The sequence below is a fragment of the Anas acuta genome, chromosome 2, assembly GCF_963932015.1.
Source record: "Anas acuta chromosome 2, bAnaAcu1.1, whole genome shotgun sequence".
Classification (NCBI taxonomy): Eukaryota; Metazoa; Chordata; class Aves; order Anseriformes; family Anatidae; genus Anas; species Anas acuta.
The window spans coordinates 58,088,806-58,110,459 of NC_088980.1; the positions used below are offsets into that span (position 1 = coordinate 58,088,806).

The following is a 21,654-nucleotide window of genomic DNA, read 5'->3' on the forward strand; positions in this document are numbered from 1 at the left end:
TGATGTGGATCATGAGTTCGTATATAAAAAATTCAGTTTTGTTCATAGGTGTCTCTCAGATGGACAATATGTACAGGGAAAACAAGGATGGATGAAGATGTATTTGACCAGCTCCTAGTACTGGATTCAACTGTTAAGAAGTAAGATGGGCTGTGGATTGATTTAGTAGATGTGGGCATATAAAAGCTTGGAATGCTTGATGAGTTTTTTTTTTTATTTTTTAATCAACGTAGGTGGAAGTAAACATTTATTAACATTTGGTCAAGTGTAGTGTAACTTGCATTTGTATTTTCATTGTTATTAATGGAGGTATGTAGAGATATACAGAAACCTTGAGACAGTTGTTTTTCTATTGCATACAGACTAGCAGTCCATTGGAAACAGGATGAAAGCATGAAGGTTAGATCTTAGAGGGTGGCAGTTCTTCATGCACAGCTTTTGTCAATCTTGATTTTTTTTTTGTTTTGTTTTCAAAAATAAAAACATGGGAAACCAAGATCAAATGATGTTGGAGAGGAAAGGTGACATCAACAGCCAGAGAAACACCAGAAGTGCCTGAACCCCCTCATTCAAGTCCAAAGGTGCTAGTTTCTTCAACAGCTGTCAACAGCTTTTCATACAGCATAGAATATGAGGGGTAAGGTGGAAGATCCAAACGGTTGAAACACGTGTGTGCCCTGCAAAAGGAAAATATGCTACATGTTAAGTTCATTCTAAATAAATACTTGAGGAAACAAGATTTGAGAAAACAAGTTCCTACTGAGACTCAAGACATTCAAGTTCACTCAAGAGAGATCAAAGAAGTTCTAATATTAAAGTAAAACTCTTTAATTCCCCTAAAGTCTGCGGTACTGAAATACATGTGCACATACGCATGGATATTTCAAAAAGAAGATACAAGCAAACTATTAACATAACACCATTCCCTGCTACCCCTGCATTAGATGGTGCAGTGATCTGCAGGGATATTCATGGAGGAAAATGCTGGAGGTCACTGAGGAGCTGGGATTAGGCCCTGACAGTGAGAAAACTCTACCATAATTTTGGTTGCCTTGAATTTCTCCCCAGCTACCCCCAAAAAAATGCAACTCAGCTGTACATCCAACATGAGCAGCTAGTAAGTTTTGCGCTAGCCGACAGGCATAATATGATGGATGATACTGACAGAATGTGCTTATAATGAGGCAGGGCTGACTGGTAAAAGGCCATTCAGCTAACTGAAGAAGAAAGGTTGCTAAAAAATGTTCCCCTAAGTCAGCTGCTGGCCATCTGCTGTAAGCCTGGCCTTTAAATGTTATTTATTTGCAGTAGCCAAGGCAAAAGCAAAATATTTTGTGCAGAGCAAGCTGCCAACATGATGACCCTCTCTTCTCCCAGTTCTGTCGTTATATTTACCCCCAGTTGGCAGCACCTTCAAAAGAAGCCGTGGAATGGGCCCCATGCGTGCCTCCACCTTGCTGCAGCTTTACTGGTAGCAGCAATTAGACCCAGATGCAGGCTGCAGTTCACCATGTGAGGTGCTATACAAATGTGAGGCAAAGAAACTGTCCCTGCCCCAACAGTTCATCCATTTCCACTGACAGAAAAATGCAGAGCTCATTCATCAAACAGGAAGGGCACACTTTCATTAAAATTGCTGCATTTTTTTCAGTCTGCCTTGAGTTTTACATGATGCTGGAAATCATTCTGTTCCCTCTGGCTCCCTCTGATAAATTTGAATTGACAAAACCCCGCGCATGGAAACGTAGCGTTGGTGTCTAATAACATGTAAGCTTCTGGTCCTTAGTATTTTTAGAAGCAGTGAAGTTGTTTTACTTCTAGCTTTTCTATCTCATACCCTGGTACAATGTCATTTCTTCCACAGTGAAGCAAAAAGCTACACTGGAGAAACTATGTGCAACCCTGCTAGTCATCTCTTAGGCCACCCACAAAGTGGGAAAAACGATGCTGGTAGATGGGCTGGCCTGAGACTTGCAGATTCAGAGGGAGAGTTTTATCAGGCACTGATGGTGAATCATTAAAAACAATCGGGCAACTGAAATAGCCAGAGGCACGTAATCTTCACCGCATCACACAACTTCAATTAGGAGAGCTTTTACCATCATTTTTTTTTTCCCTTCTGAATGAAGATTTGTTAGCTGGTTGTTCCCAGAGAGAGTGTACAATAAAGACAGAATTTGCACAAATGAGCTGGGAACACGCAAGAGCTAGCAAAAACTGAACATTAATAAAGACATTATTTAATATAGTCCTTGAAATTAAACGTGGTAGATCATGTGTATTATCCACGAGCGCTGTTTATTTATCTCAGCAATCTTTGGCAGCCTAAGTTGTTTCTACAATTCATTGCCAATACGTATCAACCACTGGGAGTTAATTAACTGAAGGCTTCTTGCAGTCCACTCAGGACATGTTTACCGTGGGTAGGACAGCGCCATTCAGAGCATTGGCCTTGAGGTGCTTGGCTGCCTGGCTCCCGAATTGGAAGCCATACAGTCACAATTGCTCAGGATGGCAGACTGTGCTAATGCCCATTCCCTACGCCTGAAGTGGTGTCTCTGCGTGGTACGTGGTACCTAGCTGAATGAGACCAAACCATCTCAGGTGTTGTTGTCCTGCACCTTACTATGTGCTGCAGACATATCCACAGCCACTGACTCTGATGTGTACTTTTCTTGTAGGCATTCATCTCGACTGATCCATCTCATTTCATATCACTTAAGGAAGCCTTGAAATGCTGTTGACTTTTAGTCATTGACCTAGTCAAACTCAGAAAAAAATCCATTCCTTCTCCTGTGACAGGGTTTACTGAAGTGGGCTCTTCTACAGCAGGGCCCAAGGAACTTACTGTGGAAAGAAACTATTACAAAGACAGGAAGAAAACGCTACTGTGTCTAGAAGAAATACTAAAGCATTTTGCCAAGCAACACACTTGTATTCCCCAGTTCAACTTTATACAAAAAAATCCGTTCATTCCAAAAAGCCCCATCAAATCAAGAAAGAAAATTTATTTTCAGGAGTACTATGCAGGTTAGGTTTACACTTTACCTATTTAAGGTTCAAGACACAATATATTGCTGGCTAAAGGACAAAACCTGAGTTCAAAATCTTTTCTATGAAACTAACACAGATCCACTGCAACTCCAATGATACCAGTGAAGCCCGCTCAATCTTACAAGATAATTATGTGCAAAATTATCTGGAATGTACTCTGTAATGGGCCTAACTGGTTCTTTGCTGCAAAGGCAAGAGATGGTGTCTACTTCCTCAACTGAACAACATATTCTGCCTTAGCTGAAATAAAAGAGGGGGCTGATCAGGACCACTTCTGTTCCTTCTCTCCTCAGCATTACTGTGCATAGCCTTTGCCTCTTGCAACTGAAAGCTGAAACCTTTATTTTCCGAACAGGACTGAAGACAAATGGCTCGGTCTCTATTCCATTATATCACATGCTGTGTGATACTGCAGGGGCGATGAAGAGGAAAGGGCATTTTCCACAATATTCAGTGTTGTGCCTTGTCCTCCAAGGGGACAAGTTCTTCTTGGATGGTGTTGATTTCCTACTACTGATCCCAGTGGCAGTGACTACAGTAAGCATAATTCAGGGGACACTTGCTGTTTTCTAGCACTGGGCTTGCAACACATATCTCGGGGTGAAAACATTACATCAGCAATGCAAGAAACAGTCACTGCAATGAGAGAAGTCTTTCTTCCCTTAATTAAGCCCCCATCCATGTAAGCCTGCTGACATTTGAGAGGGTGTTCATGGAGTGAGAGGTCTGGAATAAGAGTTAGATTGGTGAGAGCTTTTATGGAAAGGATTCTGGCTTCTCTAGAAAAAATGCAAGATCGTCATGCAAACCAATTCTGACCCCCATATGCCCTCATCCTCCAGTAAGTAAAGCAGTAAATGGATCACTTAGAATTTTGTTCTTCCTGGCAGTCTGTCTTTATTGCTCAACGCAGTTTTGGTGGTCTGATCTTTAATCTCTCTCACTGTTCACAGTGCTATGCTATTTCTTTCTGTTTAAGAATTCTCTCTAAAAATCACTTGTATATTTTTTAAGCTTTCTACATTTTTCTGTTGTTACTTCCTTTAACCCACAAGATGACAAGAGTGCACAGGCAGTAAGAGTGCACAGAACTCCCTCCTATCTTATTTATAGCTTGAGCCTACCAACTAAAGTCTGCAAGACATGCATGGCGAGTGACATGACCATGTCTGTCAGGCAGAAACCAGGCATTTCTCCCTTTTCACCTTGCTTTCTTTAGTTGACCCTGCAAACCCCTCTTTGATCAACCTCAGGACCCACAGGTATTGTCTGTTACTCCTTTTGTCTGTAAGAAAGAACACATATGCTGTCTGAGAACCACTGCTCAATAGACAGACGTCGACTTGTAGATGGTATTTCTTTTGTGTGTGAGAAAAAAGAGGAAAGAGAAGAAGAATGGGAGATAAGGAAGATAGAAGACAGCAAAACACACACATTCAGTCCACTGGGAAAGGAGGAACAAAGGAGAACAAAGTTCTTTGTAGTCACACACAATCTTTTTTTAATTGCTACATGGGATTCTGGGGTGATTAAATAGTTGATTATCTAATGGAGAGGGACAGAACTGTCTTACAAAAGATCAGATCTTTACTAGCACTAGTAACCTTTATCATACATAACCCGCAGACAGTAAGCTGGTAATACCACCCTGCTGAATGAAAATCTCTTTTGATGAAAGGGTAGTTGCAACTTGGCAGTGATGGGGAAAGTGGCCTCATTGCGTCAAATGTGATTATATAAATCACTGAGATACATTCTGAGGTCCCTGCTTAATTGACACACAAACAGAAATAACCTTGGAGCTTACATGAGCTTTGGCCAGGTGGGGAGCACAACCAGAAGATGGGGCAGTGGCATTTGTAGGCTGAACACTTTTCAGGCTGAGATTTTAAGAAGAGGAAGCTGTTGCCTCCAACAGCTACATGTATAGTAGAAAGCACTGCTGATTCTTTGCATAGGTGTGTTTCGGTCAGGAGTTTTGCTACCACAATATCAGATGAAGCTATGTTGTTCCTAATTGAAAGCCACTGTCTCTTCAGTAAGGTTGTGGAGGGAACAAATAAAAGACTTTGCAAAACCACTGCTAAAACTGGTTCAGTGTTGAATATCTACATAACCCAGGAAGAAAAGGCTTCCTGCTTCAGAAGAGGGTGTAGCTGAAAGAATTCTCCATTCATCCCTACTCAGTCCACAGAGAGCAGAAAGCCAAGTCAGCTAAAAGAATTAAAGTAACTCCTATTTAAGGAGAAAGTTTTTTGCATTAAATAGGGAAAGTAAAAGCCAGCCTTGAAGAACGAAGGCTTGAACCTGTTATCTGTTCAGTGTTATTTCACCTGATACACTCCATCCGTTTGGAAGAAACCACACTGCACATTTACACCAACAGAACAGTAAATCTGGCACTCCCTTTGGAGCCTACTGTAGGGTTATCATCTGGAGGTCTGGGATTACAGTGGCAATCTTTCTACTGTGTGTGGATTCAAAGTAAATACAGACAGGGATAATGTGTCTGCTACCAACACTCTCTATAAATAAACTGCTGGTGTGATCTAGCTTATTTGACTTAAATGAGCATATTACAATGCTCTTACCTGTTTCTGTAGGAGAAGAACTGGTACTGAAAAACAAGCGCACCAGTAAACTTAGAATGGAATTAATGGATTCTCAACCTTCCTGAAAAAAAGTCTTGTTTATCCACAGTGCTTTCTAGGTGCTTTGCATTAGTGGTTATTCTTTGAAAAGTATTGCATTTCTGCAATTTACAGCTTCTGGGCGTGCCGCATCTCTGCTGCTACTTCAAGAGTAATGGCTGTCGTAGGTATTACCACATCTTTGCTCACTATAAGCAAACAGCAGTTGCATGCTCCATTGCCAAAGTGCAAGAACAAGACGTAAGGCAGAGTTGCCTAACTACTTCAGCCATCTGGAGCAAGAGTGAGAGGATACAGGAGTCCTGGGGTTTTCTTATGCAGTTAGAAGTTACCTCAATACTTTGCAAGACACCTGAAGACCCAAGGGCCAGAATAACGTCTCCCCAGGGACCCACCATCTACCTGGATGGCAGGAAAGCCAAATGCATCAGCTTTATGCAAGCTTCTCTAACACCTCTCACAGCACTGCATTTATGGGGGCAGGGCCTAAGAACTAAGGGCAGTAATTAAGAGGTGCAATCTGTATCCGATCACATGTATGACCAAATCTGATGATTGCTAAGACACACGAGAGAGCTGTTCTTTTCCCTAGAACTTTGAAAATGTGGAACAAGGTAACTCTTGCTGTAAAATTGTAGGAATTGTTAGAGGTAGAAGGGAATTTGTTGTGGGTTATTTTAAACAGCTAACATTGCTCTCATATTATATCACAGGGGCCAAAGGCCTACAGGATATGACATGTGACTTTTTTTAGCCTCTAAGTCTAAGTAAATATGTAAGTAAATCTAAATAAACATGAGCAAACCATAATCAGGCATTTAAAAAAAGTTTAAAATAACATTTGTTTAGTTGCCTGACTAAGGATTTAGAAAGCCTCCAGGTTTAGTCTGTGTGTTTTATGTATTTCTTAACACTGTGTATACTTGGCAGCACCCCATAATTTTATAAAAATACAGGTAGTAATTCACAGCGATCAAGCTGTGTTTATTCCCGTGAGCAAGCGCTGTTTCTCTTTCCCCTGGCTAAAATGAACGCAGGGCTCTGAGACTTCTAAAAGGTGCTAACAACTTTCACCTGGAAAAGAGGCCTCTTTCAGGGAGAGCAACAAGTTCAGTGATCAGCAGACAAACACAAAGCTGTTAATGTGAATATCTCGAGGCTAACTGAATCTAGGTCATAAGTAATGCCTAGGTTCACAAAAAAAGTTAAGCAGAGCAGAAAGAGGCCAATTACCTTTTCAGAACTTGTTGGGTCAGCCCAGGGCATTTTCTGTGCACGCGCCAAGGTCCACCCTCCCCGCTTGCCCCTTCCTGTTGTGGGGAGTGCAGAAAGCTTATGCTGAAACGCTGTGCAGTCTGTGAGCTCCAGTTGCTGCCTGCCTATGGGCAGGAATGCTTCTGGTCAGCTCCAAAGCTGTTACACAGAACCAGCCTATACATCTATGCTGCAAAAGGAAGATCGGGCCTATGCACAGCAAACTGCAGCTCTCAGGCTTTCTTTCCACATTGCTGGCTGAAGCTCAGAGGGCATGAGTCATCTCACTGACCTTACACGTTTCCATCTGTTTTTAAATCTCAGTGCCTACACCTAGCTTTCCTCTAGGCTCTAGGTCTCTCTATGGTCTCTGTAGAGTCTTCAAGGTCAATGAAAATAAATCAGAATGTACCAGGTGTGATTCAGTCAAGCTATCTTAAAAGCCTGTGTTAAGGTGAGATGAATCACGCCTTAAACACACTTCCTTCCCTTTTCCTGACTTTAGAGGGAGTCCATCTAAGATGTTATCTCAGAATGTCTGCTGATGCAGTGCCCTTGGTCCAGCTCCTGCACGTCCCCACTGCATAAACATGGGAAGGTTTGGACTTAAGACAGTGAGCAGATTTGGACTTCTCCTCTCCAGAGAACTCTGGAGGTCTTCTCAAGTCCATCCTCACAGTCTGATTCTGTGTAAATAATATGGATGGCAAGCGACTAGAAAACTGGGTCAGACCCACAGTTAATGGACTGCCTGAATATATCTGCAAGTCTGTGAGAACAGATTCTTGTTGCGCGCCATGAAAGTAGTTAGCCTCCTTTGGACTGCAGCTGAAGTCAAATGATAAGAGCCCAAGGGACTCTCTGAAAATGCCTTCTGACCTGGATGGTCTGGAGCCTTTCTGAAAAAGACTTGCCCTGATTCTAGCCAACCCTGGCCAGCAGAGTCACCAGAGGAAACTGCGAATGCAGGCTGGTAAGCTGCAAAACATATCTGGGGGGTTTCAGGGTCTCCTTTGGCTTCCAGTTCATTTCCAGGAGAATAATTTAAATGTGAATAGACACTCCTGGAGTGCTGGAAGAAAGCATCCTTTGGAGGGCAAATGTTTGGTAAAAAGCTCACTCAGCGAATTAATCTCAGAGATGAAAAATGTTCTGTAACCTCAATGGGGTAGAGTCTTAGGAAACTGTAAGGACATTCGAGAAAAGGTGACTTACTTCAAGGGGGGAAAGATGGGTGCTGGTCATGGATAAAGTGCTGGAGCAGAACTCAAAGCTCAATGCTATTGCTGGCTGTGCCACAGCTCTTGGGTAGCCTTAGTAAGTAAGACCAGCCCTTGGTGCCCTGGTTCCTTTGTACTTAAAAAGGAAGATGACCTCTCCTTTGGGAAGCACCGTGAAGTCTGTTGGCCCTGTATGACATTATGGCTCATTTGCTTATAGTTCAGGCTGGCTGAACTCGATGTAACATATTGAGTATTACCACCACACAGTCTGAAGCCCCTCCACTAAGCTTCCTCGTGATGAAAAAGTGGAACCATCAGAGCAAATGAAGGGATTACACTTAGGTCTCTGGCCAAAAATCAGAGGTGCATTCTAGCTTTCATGGCTCTGTAACTTCCTGAGTATTTTTACTAGTATTTTGCAAGTAAAGGGAACAGAATCAGCTGACAAGCTCCTGGTGTTCTGGATCTAATACAGAATCAAAATAAAATAACTAGGTTTAGATATATGGAAAGCTTTACCTTAACCTTTTCCCAGGGTTCAAAGTAGTTTAAATTGAGACTTGAAATCAAAAACAAGCAAACAAACAAAACAAAACAAAACAGCAAAAGAGCAACACTTTTCTCTGAATGTAATTACAGAAAAACATGGTAATTGTTTCTTTGCTGTTTTAAGATGTCCTTACCATATTCACTGTCTTTGACTGGCAGAGAGATATAACTAAGTACAGACTCATCTTTCTCACAGCACTTCTGTTCTTGTATCCTAGTCAGGACATACCTTGGAAGGGAGGTTATTTTTCCCCATTTCTCTATACAGAAGCGACGAAGTCCGTTGCTCCCTCGGAGAGCTGCAAAGCCCTCGTATGGCACACTTGATGTTCCAGTGACAAACTGCAACAACCGGAGTCTCTGCTCATTGTTAAATCTCTCTACTGCTGCCCAGAACCACCGTATTACTATGTGGCCATCATGGTAACCTAAACCAAGAAGCAAGAGAGAGAAATTAAATTCACACCCTTTACTATAATAATGAAATATGTTCTCACAAGCATGGGGCGGCAGATCTCCTATGAAAAGATTCTGACCTAACAATATATTTTTTTCTTGATGAGTGGTAGGTCATAGCCCCCCACCTTGTCCTGGCTCTGGATACTATAATATGACTAACTCATTTGAAATCCAAAAATTGAAATATGTACATCAGCTTCTGACAAATCACTTGGCAAGAACTGGGGCTGCCTGCACGAGATATAAAAGGCCACTTGTGCTATGCCACACAGTTTGAGTCCTGACGACTTGACAATTTCTGGTTCCCAAATGCATTCTCTTCTGGATTGCAATAGTGTCCAACATATGGAGGGGAGCTTGGGGCTGCAAGCTCTTCCCTGGCAAACCTCCCACCTGAGGGGCTCTGTGCTTTGGTTTGTGCTAGGGAAAGCCAGCATAAACCCAGGCTAAATCTCTTTCAATAGCTAAACTGAAAAAAAGGAGGAGGAGAATAACTTGGAGAACCAGCTGTACTTGTAGTTAACTGAGTATTTCAAGGTAACACAAAGGTTGGGCAGTCAGCAGCAAAGACCTAAGCCTTGTATTTCAGGGAAGGATACATAAACCTCAGGGGTTTTCCTTCTGAAATGCAGAACTCATGGATTTCACATTTATCCATCATCCAAGAAAGCCTGAATAAATCATGCTCAGCAAAAGCAGGCCAAGTATTAGAGGATAAGGGAAAAAATCCAACTTGACATAGATAGGTTGAGGGAATGGTTAAGCAAGACCTGTATTTTGTTGAAGTGTAATTGGGAACAGTGGAATTCAATTCTTGAGCCTCCTTCCCTGCTAAAGCCAAGAGGACTTGTGATACTATTTCACAAGGAGGCCAGGAGTTCATTCACAGTCATCTGAGCGAATAACTTTTAGACCTAACGCTGCAAATCCTTTTCAGTCCCTAACAGTCAAAACTCCTGCTAAATCAGTACGAAGCAAGAGTGGGTAAAATCTGGACAGAAGATGCAGAAGCAATTTCAGTATTATTACATCTATCAATTCAAATCTGAGGTCTTACTTATTTTTTCTCATGAGTTATTCTTCACAAAAAAAGTTCTAAACAGAACAGGCCATTTCCTTCGGAACGGGCAGAACGAAAAAAATGGACCAAGTCTTCCATGTTTTAGACTGAATGCATTCAAAATATTAGTAAGCATCAGTAGGCAGTTTACCTCCACGATATTCTGTGTTGTTACGCCAGTCATTGAGATCTATTTCTGCAGTGCCAGCTATAACCAGCTCCAGTTCTCTGGCATCAAAAACAGAGACAAGCCTGGAGTCTACAACCTGGAACAAAAAACAATTGTAAGCACAGTTTCAGACTGGAAATAAAGCAGATGCAATGCCTCGTAAACCCAGGGCTCTGATGGCCAGCTCTTTCACTGCTGGCCGTTGAAGTCTGTATGCTGACAGCTAACTTCCACTCCTCTGCTGACAAATCTCTGCTCTCCTTCAGTGAGTCTGCTGATGTTTCCATCTGCAAACAATGACAATACATACAATTTGACCTGAATGAGAGAATGCAAGTAGCAGTACATAGTTTGTGCAGAAAATTCTTCATTGTTACCACTGATTCCGATGAGTGATTTTGATGGTCAAATTACTAGATCAGTAATCTGGACAATTTGTTTGGCATTCACATTTGTTTACAGTTGTGTACAGAGGCCTTAGGTCTTCATTCACTGAAGATGCAGCAGAGGGTCATCTTCTTCATTAGGTTAAACCAAAAGCTATGACAGTCTGAAGTATTCACAGGGTGAAAAAGCTAGTGAAACATCTGGACTGTATGCAGTCACTTTGCCAATCCCTTTCCACAGGACAGGGCTGACAAGTCTGTGCAGCTACAAAACCATCCTCACTGGCCACCACTCCCATGACTGCTCAGAGCAACCACTTATCAGTACTGTTCTGTGTGATCAGTACCTGCTGCTCTGTTTTACAAGGTTCCTAGTCTTTCCGTTTATTTCTCTCTGTGAGATATCCCTCAGATTCTACCCACAGAATACAGCTGCCAGGGCAAGATGGATGGTTCAATGTGATTAATAAGGGGCACCAATAGGTGACTACATGGATGGGTTAGCAAAGCTGTGGGTTTTCATCCAGTCCTGGACAGTCCTTGTAGCAGCTCTGCCACAAGGATGCTCTCAGCTCCAGATTTTCCACAGAGATAAGTTAGCAAAATCCAGGGACAAAATGGAGCACCATCCGACAATACTAGCAAGATATGTGGCTGACTGAATCCCAGGAATAAATTTACTGCAACGAGTCCATAAAGATGTAGTATGTCCCACCAGCTCCTCACTCAAGTGTACAATTCTTCTCATTTGTCTTTTTTTTTTTCACAGCCGGGTACAACCAAGTTTGCACACCACTCTGGTCATTGTTACTTACTTCGTAGAAGCCACGGACCAGAGCCTCTGTTTGCTGAACCACTCCTCGTTCCACTCGCCACTTAACCATTCTCTCGATGTACTCCTTTTTGTTCTTTTCTGTCACTGCTGTATTTGCCCCTCCAGATTTCAACTCTCTCTCTGTCACCTAGGGAACAAAGATGAATAGTAGGGTAACAATGTATGGATCACGTCGTGTTTCAAATTTAAGGGTACTTTGAAAACGTAAGTGAAAAATAAAAAAGACATATTTCTAGTTCTGTCCTCCTGGTCTCTTGCCCATGTGTAGTAGAAAGAAAAGGGATAATGAGGGGAACCCACCTCCACCTCACAACCTTTCCTACAGAACCTACAGAGATTCAAAACCTTTGATTTACTACACATATATTTAGCAAAGTGGGAAATTTCAAGAGGCTACATACAGCTTTCTGATCTCTGTTCCTCCCTCAGCCCTAGCCCTAGCCTTATTCCCAGCTGAAGCTGGAATAATATGTAGGTTACTCTATACTGTACCAGCAAAGATTGATTCTGAGAGCACCATGAGCAATGTGCCAGTCTGGCCATTTTTTTTCATCTCCTCCTCTCCTGCTTGCTCCCAAGAGTTGCAGAGAGGGTACTCTAACAGAGAGATAACCATGCCAGTTTTCTACTTGCTGCAGGTTACCCAAGCGCTAGTACAGCAACAATGGGATGGGGGCAATCCCAATATTGGAACGGGCACTGTTTTGCCAACTGGAAGGGGTATCAGCTTATGACAGACTCTCTTCAGCAACAAGCGTTAACCTGGGACCTAATTAAGGTGTGTGTAGTAAAGGTGTTTACTCAGAAATGCCAAAAGCCGAGAAAATTCTCACCAAATTAATACTTCCAATACACTGCCCAACATTGGACAGTAACCTGCACAGAGGACAAATACAGTCATTGTGGCATTCACAGTTTTGTATCAGCCACCCAAACCTGAGAGTTAGAAGCTATCCAGGGGTAAGAAAATGTCAATCAGTATGTAATGTAAATATTTTTTTAGCCAGATCCACAGAATTTCATTGCATTTCAATGGTTAATTTAGTTGGCTTGGGTTACTAAGGCTTGAGATTGAGAAGTGATTTAAGGAATCAATCTAGATTCTACCCAGCAAGCACACAACTCTTCTTGCATGTGACAGAAAATAATGTTTATCTTGTAATTATTTTCATATTCAATCTAGTAGATTTAAAAGGAAGAATGTTTTGCTCTCCTCTTCAGTTTTCTGCTCCTATAGCAATGATGTCTAGTACAGACAGCAAATGAGCTGCATGAATACATATTCATTATTTGTATTATTTATATTATTATCTACTTATTAGCCCAACAGGCAGCACACAGAGGACGTTTAGTATTTATGTCACTTTGCTTGAGGGACACGTAGAAAAAATATGAATTATGGAAACACTCAGTGAGTCATCTAATCTGTAGCTTTGTTGGGAAACTGCAAGAACAAGTAAGGTTGGATGTAATGAGTTAGGAATTCTTAGCTGGTTCAGGTCAAATTCCCAAATGTAAATCACTACAACACCATTACACAAGCAGAGCTGCATCAGTCAGAGGGCAAGATTCTTGCCCGACTGCTAGGCTGTATTTTCAAGACTGTGCAGCATTAAGATACATCAGTTAAAACCAATGACTGAACATTGTCTAACTGTAATCATTTCCATAAATCCAGTTGTTCTACATCTCCTTGCAAGGTTTCCACATATACTGGTGATTTCTTCAGCTTGTCATTATCCATACAATTTCAATACAATTATTTATCTAGACTTGGAGGCAGCCAATCAATGACAGAGGGTCCTGATTTTTCCTTTTTTGTTCACAGAGGTATTAGTCACAGCTGTGAGCTAGAATTCAGAGCAGCACCCAGACATTTCAGCTAATCTAGCCCACTCCTTTTACCTGAACAGAGCAATCGACAAGGCATCCACACAGAGGGCTTGGAGACAGTTAGGCCTGGAAGAACACTTTCTACTGGGTAAAAGCAAGAGCAGGTACCAGCAACTGCCACCCCTCTGAGCTTTATAACCAAAACTCTCAAATTGGCATCCAGTCCTCACAAATATAAATGCAGGACGCTTGGTTTGACACCACATCTTTGGTATTAGAGTAGTGCTCTGGGCACCAGTATGGAAGGAAGATGGAGCTGCTCATTAGTACGCTTTAATTAAAAAAAAAAAGTACCAAGAAAGAAGATTTAAGCCAAAAGGTTTAAAAGCTAAATACACAGGTGAGAGATGCACAAGAAAGAAAAATGAATGAAGTGCTGACTTGTCCATATTAAAGTCATTGTGGAAAAAGGATGAAAATGCTGTGACCCATCTGCCACAGAGCTTCTCCAAGAACCACTAGTTCTTGTTTCCCTTACCCAACCCTTGAAGTCTAGTTTCCCAAATATTAGCAGAGCTCCCACTGTGCATATGTATCCAGCAAAGCAATGTTCAGATGGCATTTAAGTGGTCAGATACTCTTGGCATGCAAGAATTTCCAACTGGGATCCATCTGTGAGCAAAAAATGTGATTGCAATTTCTTGGGTATTTCGCTGTCAGCACTTAGCAAATTTCTTAAGGGGGAAATCTCACCTTCACTTTGACACTTGAATTCTGACCATAGTAATTCACAGTGAGAATCATTTTTTCCCATCACTAGTTATAGCAAGGTTAGTGTTTAGTGCATATGAAATAAAGTACTAGACGGTATGTGAACTGGCATCAAAATCTTTTTGTGCTCTTTTGCTGTAGTATCACAGTATCTACAAGAGATTATAATTCTATTTCTGTTCTTTTTGGAGCCATCCCTTATCTTCCACAACAGACTCCTATGTAATTGTCTAGCTCTTTTCTTTGGGGAGAGCATAGCAAGTAATTAGTGCGCCAAATGCTACCTTCAGATGCATAAGGGCAATTCAGGCTGAGATTCTTATTCTTCTTTGTACTCTTCCAATGCAAATACAAACTTGTCTCATCTGTCTTTGTGAATATGTCTGCATATTTCTGTCTGTCTTCATGTATTAGTCTTACATAGCCATACCTTTCAGGGAAACCACTGTACTGTCAATTGAATGTCATGCAAACTCTCAGCTCAGAGCCAGGAAAAAAATTGTACTTAAATCTGTGAAAAATGATGTTATCTTTGCTACAGGGGTTCTTACCTCAGTTCTTCTGCCCCATCCTTTTTATTTCATTTGTCCTTGACTCTGCTGATCCTTCATGCCCGTGTACAACAAGCAGACTAAATTCAGCTTTGAAAATATCCCCTGAAGTCTTGCTTGCTGTCTGTTACTTTCAAGCTTATAGCTGAGCAGCCCTTTTACTCTCAGGGCCAGGATTTCTTGCCTCCAAAACAAGTCTAACTCTCCCTTAGCTCTGCATGCTTTCACTCTGGAGAAACTCCTCCTGTCAACTTTACTTTTGACAGCTAAAAGCCACTCTCTCTATATTCCACCTGATCTCTCTGATCCCTTTTACACTGTGCATCTCTGCTCCTTACACAGGAATTAACTTCCCTTTAGATTCTGCAGTACCTGATGAGCTTGGTTCTTCAGTCTTTCTAGCTTTCAGTATCTCCTTGGAGATCCTTAATTTTCCTCTGAATGTTCTTTTGGGTCCCTTCAAGACTTTTCAGAGACAGTTATAGGCCAGTATGGGTTACAACAGCAGAAAGCACAAAGGCTTCAGTGCAAGCCAAAGAAACACACAGAAGATATGTGTTCTGGTTGCCAGTCTGCACTGAAGCCAGGGTTGTTTCCTATTTAAGGTTATAGTTATCCAGATCATCTAGGTTAAAGAGAATCATCTGAGTAATGTACAGTTGAATGGTAAAAAGCATAATAACTGTATGTATTGAGCAATATGTGAAGCAGGTGCAAGGTAAGTGAGTGACACAGAAGCTAATAGGAATATATCAGAAAAAATAGTGGTGAGAGTTGCCACATCTTACACCAGCTGCCAAATGCTTTTCGTCCTCCCTGACCCCCCTTCTCTTAGTCACATCAGCTTTATGTTACATTGCTTGAATTCACTGAATGCCACAATCTGTGTGAACTACACCCTGGAGAGAAGAGCTGCACTCCACTTCAGAGAATTCCTCGTGCTCATCAGTGTGTGGCTCAACAGGCCTGTAGGGGGGCTGTGGCTGGTATTTTATATTATAGACCCTAAGAATAAACATCTACATTGAAACAGGTGGCTTGAAAGAGACAGAAGGTAGGAGAAGAAAGTGTTATTGAAAGGCTAAATGATCTGTTCTGACAGGAAGATGTTCATCATGTTCAACTTTGTCAGCTTCACATTTGTTTTTCAGATGTTTTGCATAGCTGTGCTCACCTGTCCAAACACCTCCTCGTTCACTGTGAAGGTGAGATCCAGGATATCTGTGATGTTATTATCCTTCATCCACTGCAAGCTCTGATGGAACTCTTCATCCAGGTACTCCAAGTCACTTAAATCACACGGCCTGGTTGTGAGGCAAGATAAAAGACGTAGCTGAATATACGACCCCATGACTACTGGTAAGATGACTTACTACTAAGAATGTGAGCAAATTTATGACAGAGATCCAACATAAAGCTGGTGTTTGGTTTTGTTAACATCAAAGGCAGTTACACAGACCCTCTTAGAGCAGTTCTGCAACTGTCTGATTTGCACGGCTGGGCTCAAGGCCAATTCTGCTGGCTGCCCACACTATTTGCTGTTGGAGGGCACCCCTGGGGCACATTTTTTTGTGAATCTTCAAGATGCCCTGCACTTGAGAGCACATGCTTACCTTCAGTCCCAATGGGCCTCACCATGTTGTGCCTGGCTGCTCTTCCATGTATCCATCATCCTTGAGGTGAGCTCACAAGACTGACATAAGGCAGACCAGGCAGCCTAAATTTTTGCTAATAAGGAGCCAGCCTTGCTTGCTGAAAAAGCAGGCGGATGTTACAGGCAATCTGGTTTCAAATTCCCTAAGGGGGCATTAAGGATGCAGGAGCACTCTAGGTTTTAGGCTATTTCCAGACTGGCTCACATACAATATAAATATGAATGTTTGGACCCCAGCAATACTCATTTGTTAAAAAAAATAAAAATAAAACCCAACACAAAATGAAATACATGTTAAAGAACTATATGGACTCTAAATAGAAGTATCTTTCCTGATTTGGATTCATCCTAACTGATAACCTTTTCAGCTATGCTTTAGTGTGCTCTTTGTCATTTAATTGCATTCTTGACTTACTACTTGAGGCTTTTCTTAATGCTGCAATTTTTATGTATGCTGTCTTCCTGCAGTCCATTAAAGCAGCACAGATTATCTGTTAAAGTTAACCTTATAAACCTTACAGAGTTGATGCTGAAGATAATATATTACTGGTAGCTTCTGCTTGCTAATGTAAAAGACAGAAGACCACCAAGAAATATTCACTGTTTATAGCTGCATTAACATTCCTAATTTAGTCCAACTTCTGTTTAGAATGAAAAAGTACCCTACCAGTAAGGCATGAGAATTTTCTTAATATACTCCCATCCTTTCTTTTTTTTTAAATTAATTAATTTATTTATTTTAGGAATTAATGATGTCTGTTCTATCAGAGATGGTTTACAGTCTTCCACATTATTTTAATTGCTTTGATAACTTTTAATCAGTGGTAAACTCTGGAATTATGGGTCTGTACCTTCAAAGGCATGTTCCTAAATGTCATACTTATTATCCACTTTTATCAACATAGGCAGCATTTATGAAGGGCAAATTCTCAGAGAAAGTCAAGAAATATTAAAACATGTTTGTTTTCTATCAGTAGACAACCCAAACAACCACAGAAAGAAATTGAAGGTCTGAGCACTCAAAGCAACTCCATGAGGGTCTGTGCCTCTGTGAAACCCACTGCTGCATCACTGTTTCCAAGCTGCACAGTTGCATGCTTATACTTACAGCCTTAGCAGTGCTTTGTAGAACGGCCTTGTGAAGAAAGCATCAAGAAGGTACTGATGAATGAGCGCAAGGCCAAGAATACGACCACTGAACCTGAACCTGGGATACAAAAATGCAGAGTAAATGAAGTGTAACTCAAGACGTTCGGCATAGAAATTTATACAGGTAGCAGTTGTTTTAGTTTCTTAGTTATTTCCATTTATTATTATTATTCCCCTACCCCAGCAGGTATCTAACACCAACCCTCAGATATCTGACTGATCCATAATGGACCTCTTCATGATTCATCTTCTGCAGTACCCATATATGCAGCTGGCATGTTGTATTCTTGCTTGGGCCAAACCAATAAACACTATGAACACTCACTTTCTCTGATCTTTACTTGAATATTCTGAAGCAAACAGACTCCATCGGACACAATACTTAGCCAGTGATAAACTGTGATGCTTCATCTGGCCTCAACAGAAAATGTACTATCAAAACAGCTGTAAAGGATATTTGTTGAATCAGTATGTCTGACTGGTTACAACCCTTTCAAACTGTGACTTTAAAGTACTTTAGAAAGGTAATGAGTTGACTTTACAGGTGGGAAACCAAAGTTCAAAGAACTTTGTTCACCTGTTGTGACCAGGGACACATTAAAATCAATAACTAGAGCGCAGGGAAGCTGTCCCCAGACCACCTTCCTAATGGTGATGCTCAGCTTTCACGTACCCCCATGTTTGCTTCTGTGTTCTCCAAGTACATTAACCAAGTGCTCTGCCCATTACAATCTATGACACGATGATAATATATCATTTTTTTCTTTCTCTGCTTTTTTTTTTTTTTTTCCTGCAATTTATTTCTTCCATCAAATTTGGTTTTAAATCAGTAACTTCAGACAGGAAAATACAGAAATGGAGTAAGTCTAGGTGAGGATTTTTAAAAAATTTTTTCTTCTTTAGGTAAAAACAAAATCCATCACCCATCCAAAACTTATTTGTAAAAAAGGAGAAGTAAAAATAACACATCCTAACTGTAAGCACTCCAAGCCTCAGCTGACTGACATCATAGTAAAGTTTTATTGAACAAAATATGAGAAATGGATCAAAAAGCTGAGAAACTATTCCTTCCACTATGGGAACCCGTGCGAAGACCCCTCCTGCATATGAATGAAACATGAATCTCATAATAAAAGAGGTGCTGAATATCCATGCAGTCAACTTTATGCTCATGGGACAGAACAACAAGTGCTTAGTCTGTCAAATGGGGCACAAAATAGCATGTTGTGGGCCCAATTAGCATTTATATCACCACAGGAGCTGCCTCTGGGTCCCCTGCATCCAAAAAAGGTGCTTATGGTATGCAGCTGACTGGTAACAGAAGAGTGATTATATTACCCCTTTACAGCTGTTTCCACAGCAGCAACAAAAGGCAGCTGTTGGGTCTAGTTAGGACCTGCTTCACTTCACTTGTGCTCCAGTGCAATGTTTCCAGCAAAAAGCAATGAAAAGAGGGGGAGCTGACACAATGAGAGCACAGTGGAAGCCAGACAGCTCAAAACCCAGAAATGCTGAGCTTGTAATCCATCAGTTTTATAGCACCTTCAGGATCTATAATCAAGTCCATTTGTCCTAAATAATGCATGTCGGCTTTTTTGGTTTTGTTCTTCACAGCTCTGTCCCCTCATCCCTTTACATTTTGAAAATGAATGTTGAATGAAAACACTACAAGCACTGAGTGTTCCTCACCGCAAAGCTCATCCCACGGCTACTCAGCTGTGCGGGGCTGGGGAGGCAGAGACATTTGGAATAAAGTAAAGCTGAAAGTAAATTGCCAAGAAAAGTCTCACTGATTTGGGAACTCAGTTTCTGCTATGAAATTGCTTGAACGTATGAACAGCATTGGTGTTCTCCGTTCTGCTTGTATCACTTCTGTAATTCTACATGACTTCGAGAGTTTTAATGCAAAGCTGACATGAAAGGTCTGTGCATCCAGATCGAGGTGTTTACAGTCACGCGTACATGTCATGGCAGCCATTAACAGCCAATTTAATTGGAATCAGTGCCTTATGGCAGAACCGTATCAAACCATCCAAAGGCTATAGGCAGACTTTCTATCTGAAAAGACAAAAAGTTTGGTGGGTCAGCCTGAGCAAACATGTGCAGTGCAGCCCTAGGTTGTGCAGTCCGTCAGTCTGGCCTTGCAGCCCTCTGGGACACACCAGGGCTCGTTCCAACTGGGGGCCTGGCTGTGGTTCCACAATCCCAGCCCTTGTGGTGGTAGTGTGTGGAAAAGCAAGTCCAGTGCTAACTGGTATGGATAAAGGATGTGAAATAGTTAACAAGACATTGCCACTCTTGTTGCCTGTCAATACAATCAAAAAAAATAATAAAATAAAACCAACAAGCTATACTGCAAACTATAGTTCTTGGCAGCTCCGAATCACCCCAGGAGACATGGTGCTTTGTGGTCATGGCTGCTCTTCCACACTGAGGGTGTTAAACTCTTCAGTCCACAAAACCTTCCCGTCCTGTACCCAGCTTTGGTATCCCTACAGAGACTTACTATACCTGACTCTTTGAGGTGAAGAGTGGTGTAAGAGAAAGTCCTCTGTCCCCTTGTCCATCCTGGACAGGGCCTGTGACCACAGGCTACACCCCTTTGATCCAGCAGTGAGCGCACTGAGAACCATGGACTGTGGTAAGTCAACAGATACCAGTCAAAAGGGAGGCCTTTGCTGAAGTGCTCACAGAACAACAACTCAGGCGTGTGTGTCTGTACAGTCCATCATGCTCCCACTGCTGCAAGTCAAGCCACAGTCCCACTTAAAATATATCAAAACTTGTAAAAAGCAACAAGAAGCCTTTAGTGCAAAAAAAACTTGCGAAAAGCAACAAGAAATCAACCCCTTTACAAAAGCCAGTTAAAATGAAAATGGACTCTCGTGTTTTATTTCTTCCTGAAGGATTTAGAACACAGGTGAAATTCAGAGGTGGGTGACAGTCCCTTCAGAGAAAAAAAAAAAAAAAAAAAAAAAAAAAAAAAGTTTTATTGACAGAATAAGCAGTACAGAGGTAAATCCTGGCTGCAGGGCACATACCTTCCTTAAACCTGACTTGCATTTATCTTTCCAAGGAAGTGTAAAATGCTTGTTCGATTTCTTTCTAGCAGGAAAGATAGCTTGGGAGAGGTGGGGAATGTGAGGTCTCATTCTGGCTTTTTCTTTCAACACCCCTCCCTTTCTGAGACAATGATTGAGTCTGAGTAATGCACTCTAGCAGAGGGGAAATATGGGAGGGAGTTAATGAGCAGGAAATGGTGGAAGGAGAGACAGAATTAATGAGCAGGAGAGCTGCTCTGGTTTGCCTGCCTATTGACACCATTCGTCCACTCAAAAAGGACATTGTGTGCACCTGCTTTCTGGCTTTTAACAACAGTATTCTTTGATTCGTTTGCAGGATTTTCCACACTACCCAGCTAACTCCTTTTCCTTCTGGAGGCTGCAGGTGCCCCTGAAATAGCCTGTTTTCACAACAGCCTGTTGCAAAATAACAGGCTTGTTCTCCTTAGTGGGATTCTGCATACTTACCACATCTGCGTATGCAGAGACAAATCCATATGCTGTAGCAGCAACTAAGCAATAATTTTTCCTCCAATTGCAGGTGACTCACAGGAAATTTAATTTACTTCTTATCATATAGCAGCAGAATAAGGCAAGACCAATAATGTTCCTTTGTTACAGGGCCCTCTCTTAACCGGTTGAACTAATGCAGCTGTTCCATACATGGCAGTCCTTCCTTGGGTTCAGATGGAGAATGATGTACCTTGACAAAGTTGTAATCTATGCATACAGGACAAGGATGTTTTTTGTTCATCATTCTATACGGTATGACTTGTGGGCTACATTAGCTATGGTATGAATAACTTTAAACCCTAATAGGAGAAAATTTAAATCCTAATAGAAGAGGCATTTGATGAGATTAAAAAGATTAAAAATCTCACAAACCTTATCTCACTTAAATACATTAGTTAGATTTATGTGTGCCCTTCTTGACATGTCCTGTGCAAAAAATATTCAAAGAAGGGCTAACAATCACAGAATCTCCTGAACTGAA

At 41.5% G+C, this 21,654-nt stretch overlaps 1 protein-coding gene and 1 long non-coding RNA gene across 13 annotated transcripts in view; one reads left to right on the plus strand and one right to left on the minus strand.

Moving 5' to 3' along the window:
* Window positions 1-200: 200 nt before the first annotated feature.
* HECW1 (HECT, C2 and WW domain containing E3 ubiquitin protein ligase 1) overlaps window positions 201-21,654 on the minus strand; it is a 255,444-nt gene continuing 233,990 nt past the window's right edge. For 11 of the 12 annotated variants that reach the window (XM_068674879.1, XM_068674877.1, XM_068674874.1 and 8 more), the window contains 6 exons: window positions 17,558-17,656; window positions 15,970-16,099; window positions 11,621-11,767; window positions 10,402-10,516; window positions 8,961-9,159; window positions 201-677 (listed from right to left, as the gene is read on the minus strand). In XM_068674879.1, coding sequence (XP_068530980.1) covers window positions 566-677; window positions 8,961-9,159; window positions 10,402-10,516; window positions 11,621-11,767; window positions 15,970-16,099; window positions 17,558-17,656 — 802 coding nt within the window. In that variant the 3' untranslated portion in view covers window positions 201-565. Of the gene's footprint in view, window positions 678-8,960; window positions 9,160-10,401; window positions 10,517-11,620; window positions 11,768-15,969; window positions 16,100-17,557; window positions 17,657-21,654 lie in introns of those variants that run through there. The other variant, XR_011094036.1, reaches the window with a different exon arrangement.
* Window positions 11,805-19,945, plus strand: LOC137852783 (uncharacterized). Its single transcript, XR_011094039.1, has 3 exons — window positions 11,805-15,849; window positions 15,947-16,154; window positions 17,424-19,945. It is a non-coding gene; the product is annotated as an uncharacterized lncRNA (long non-coding RNA).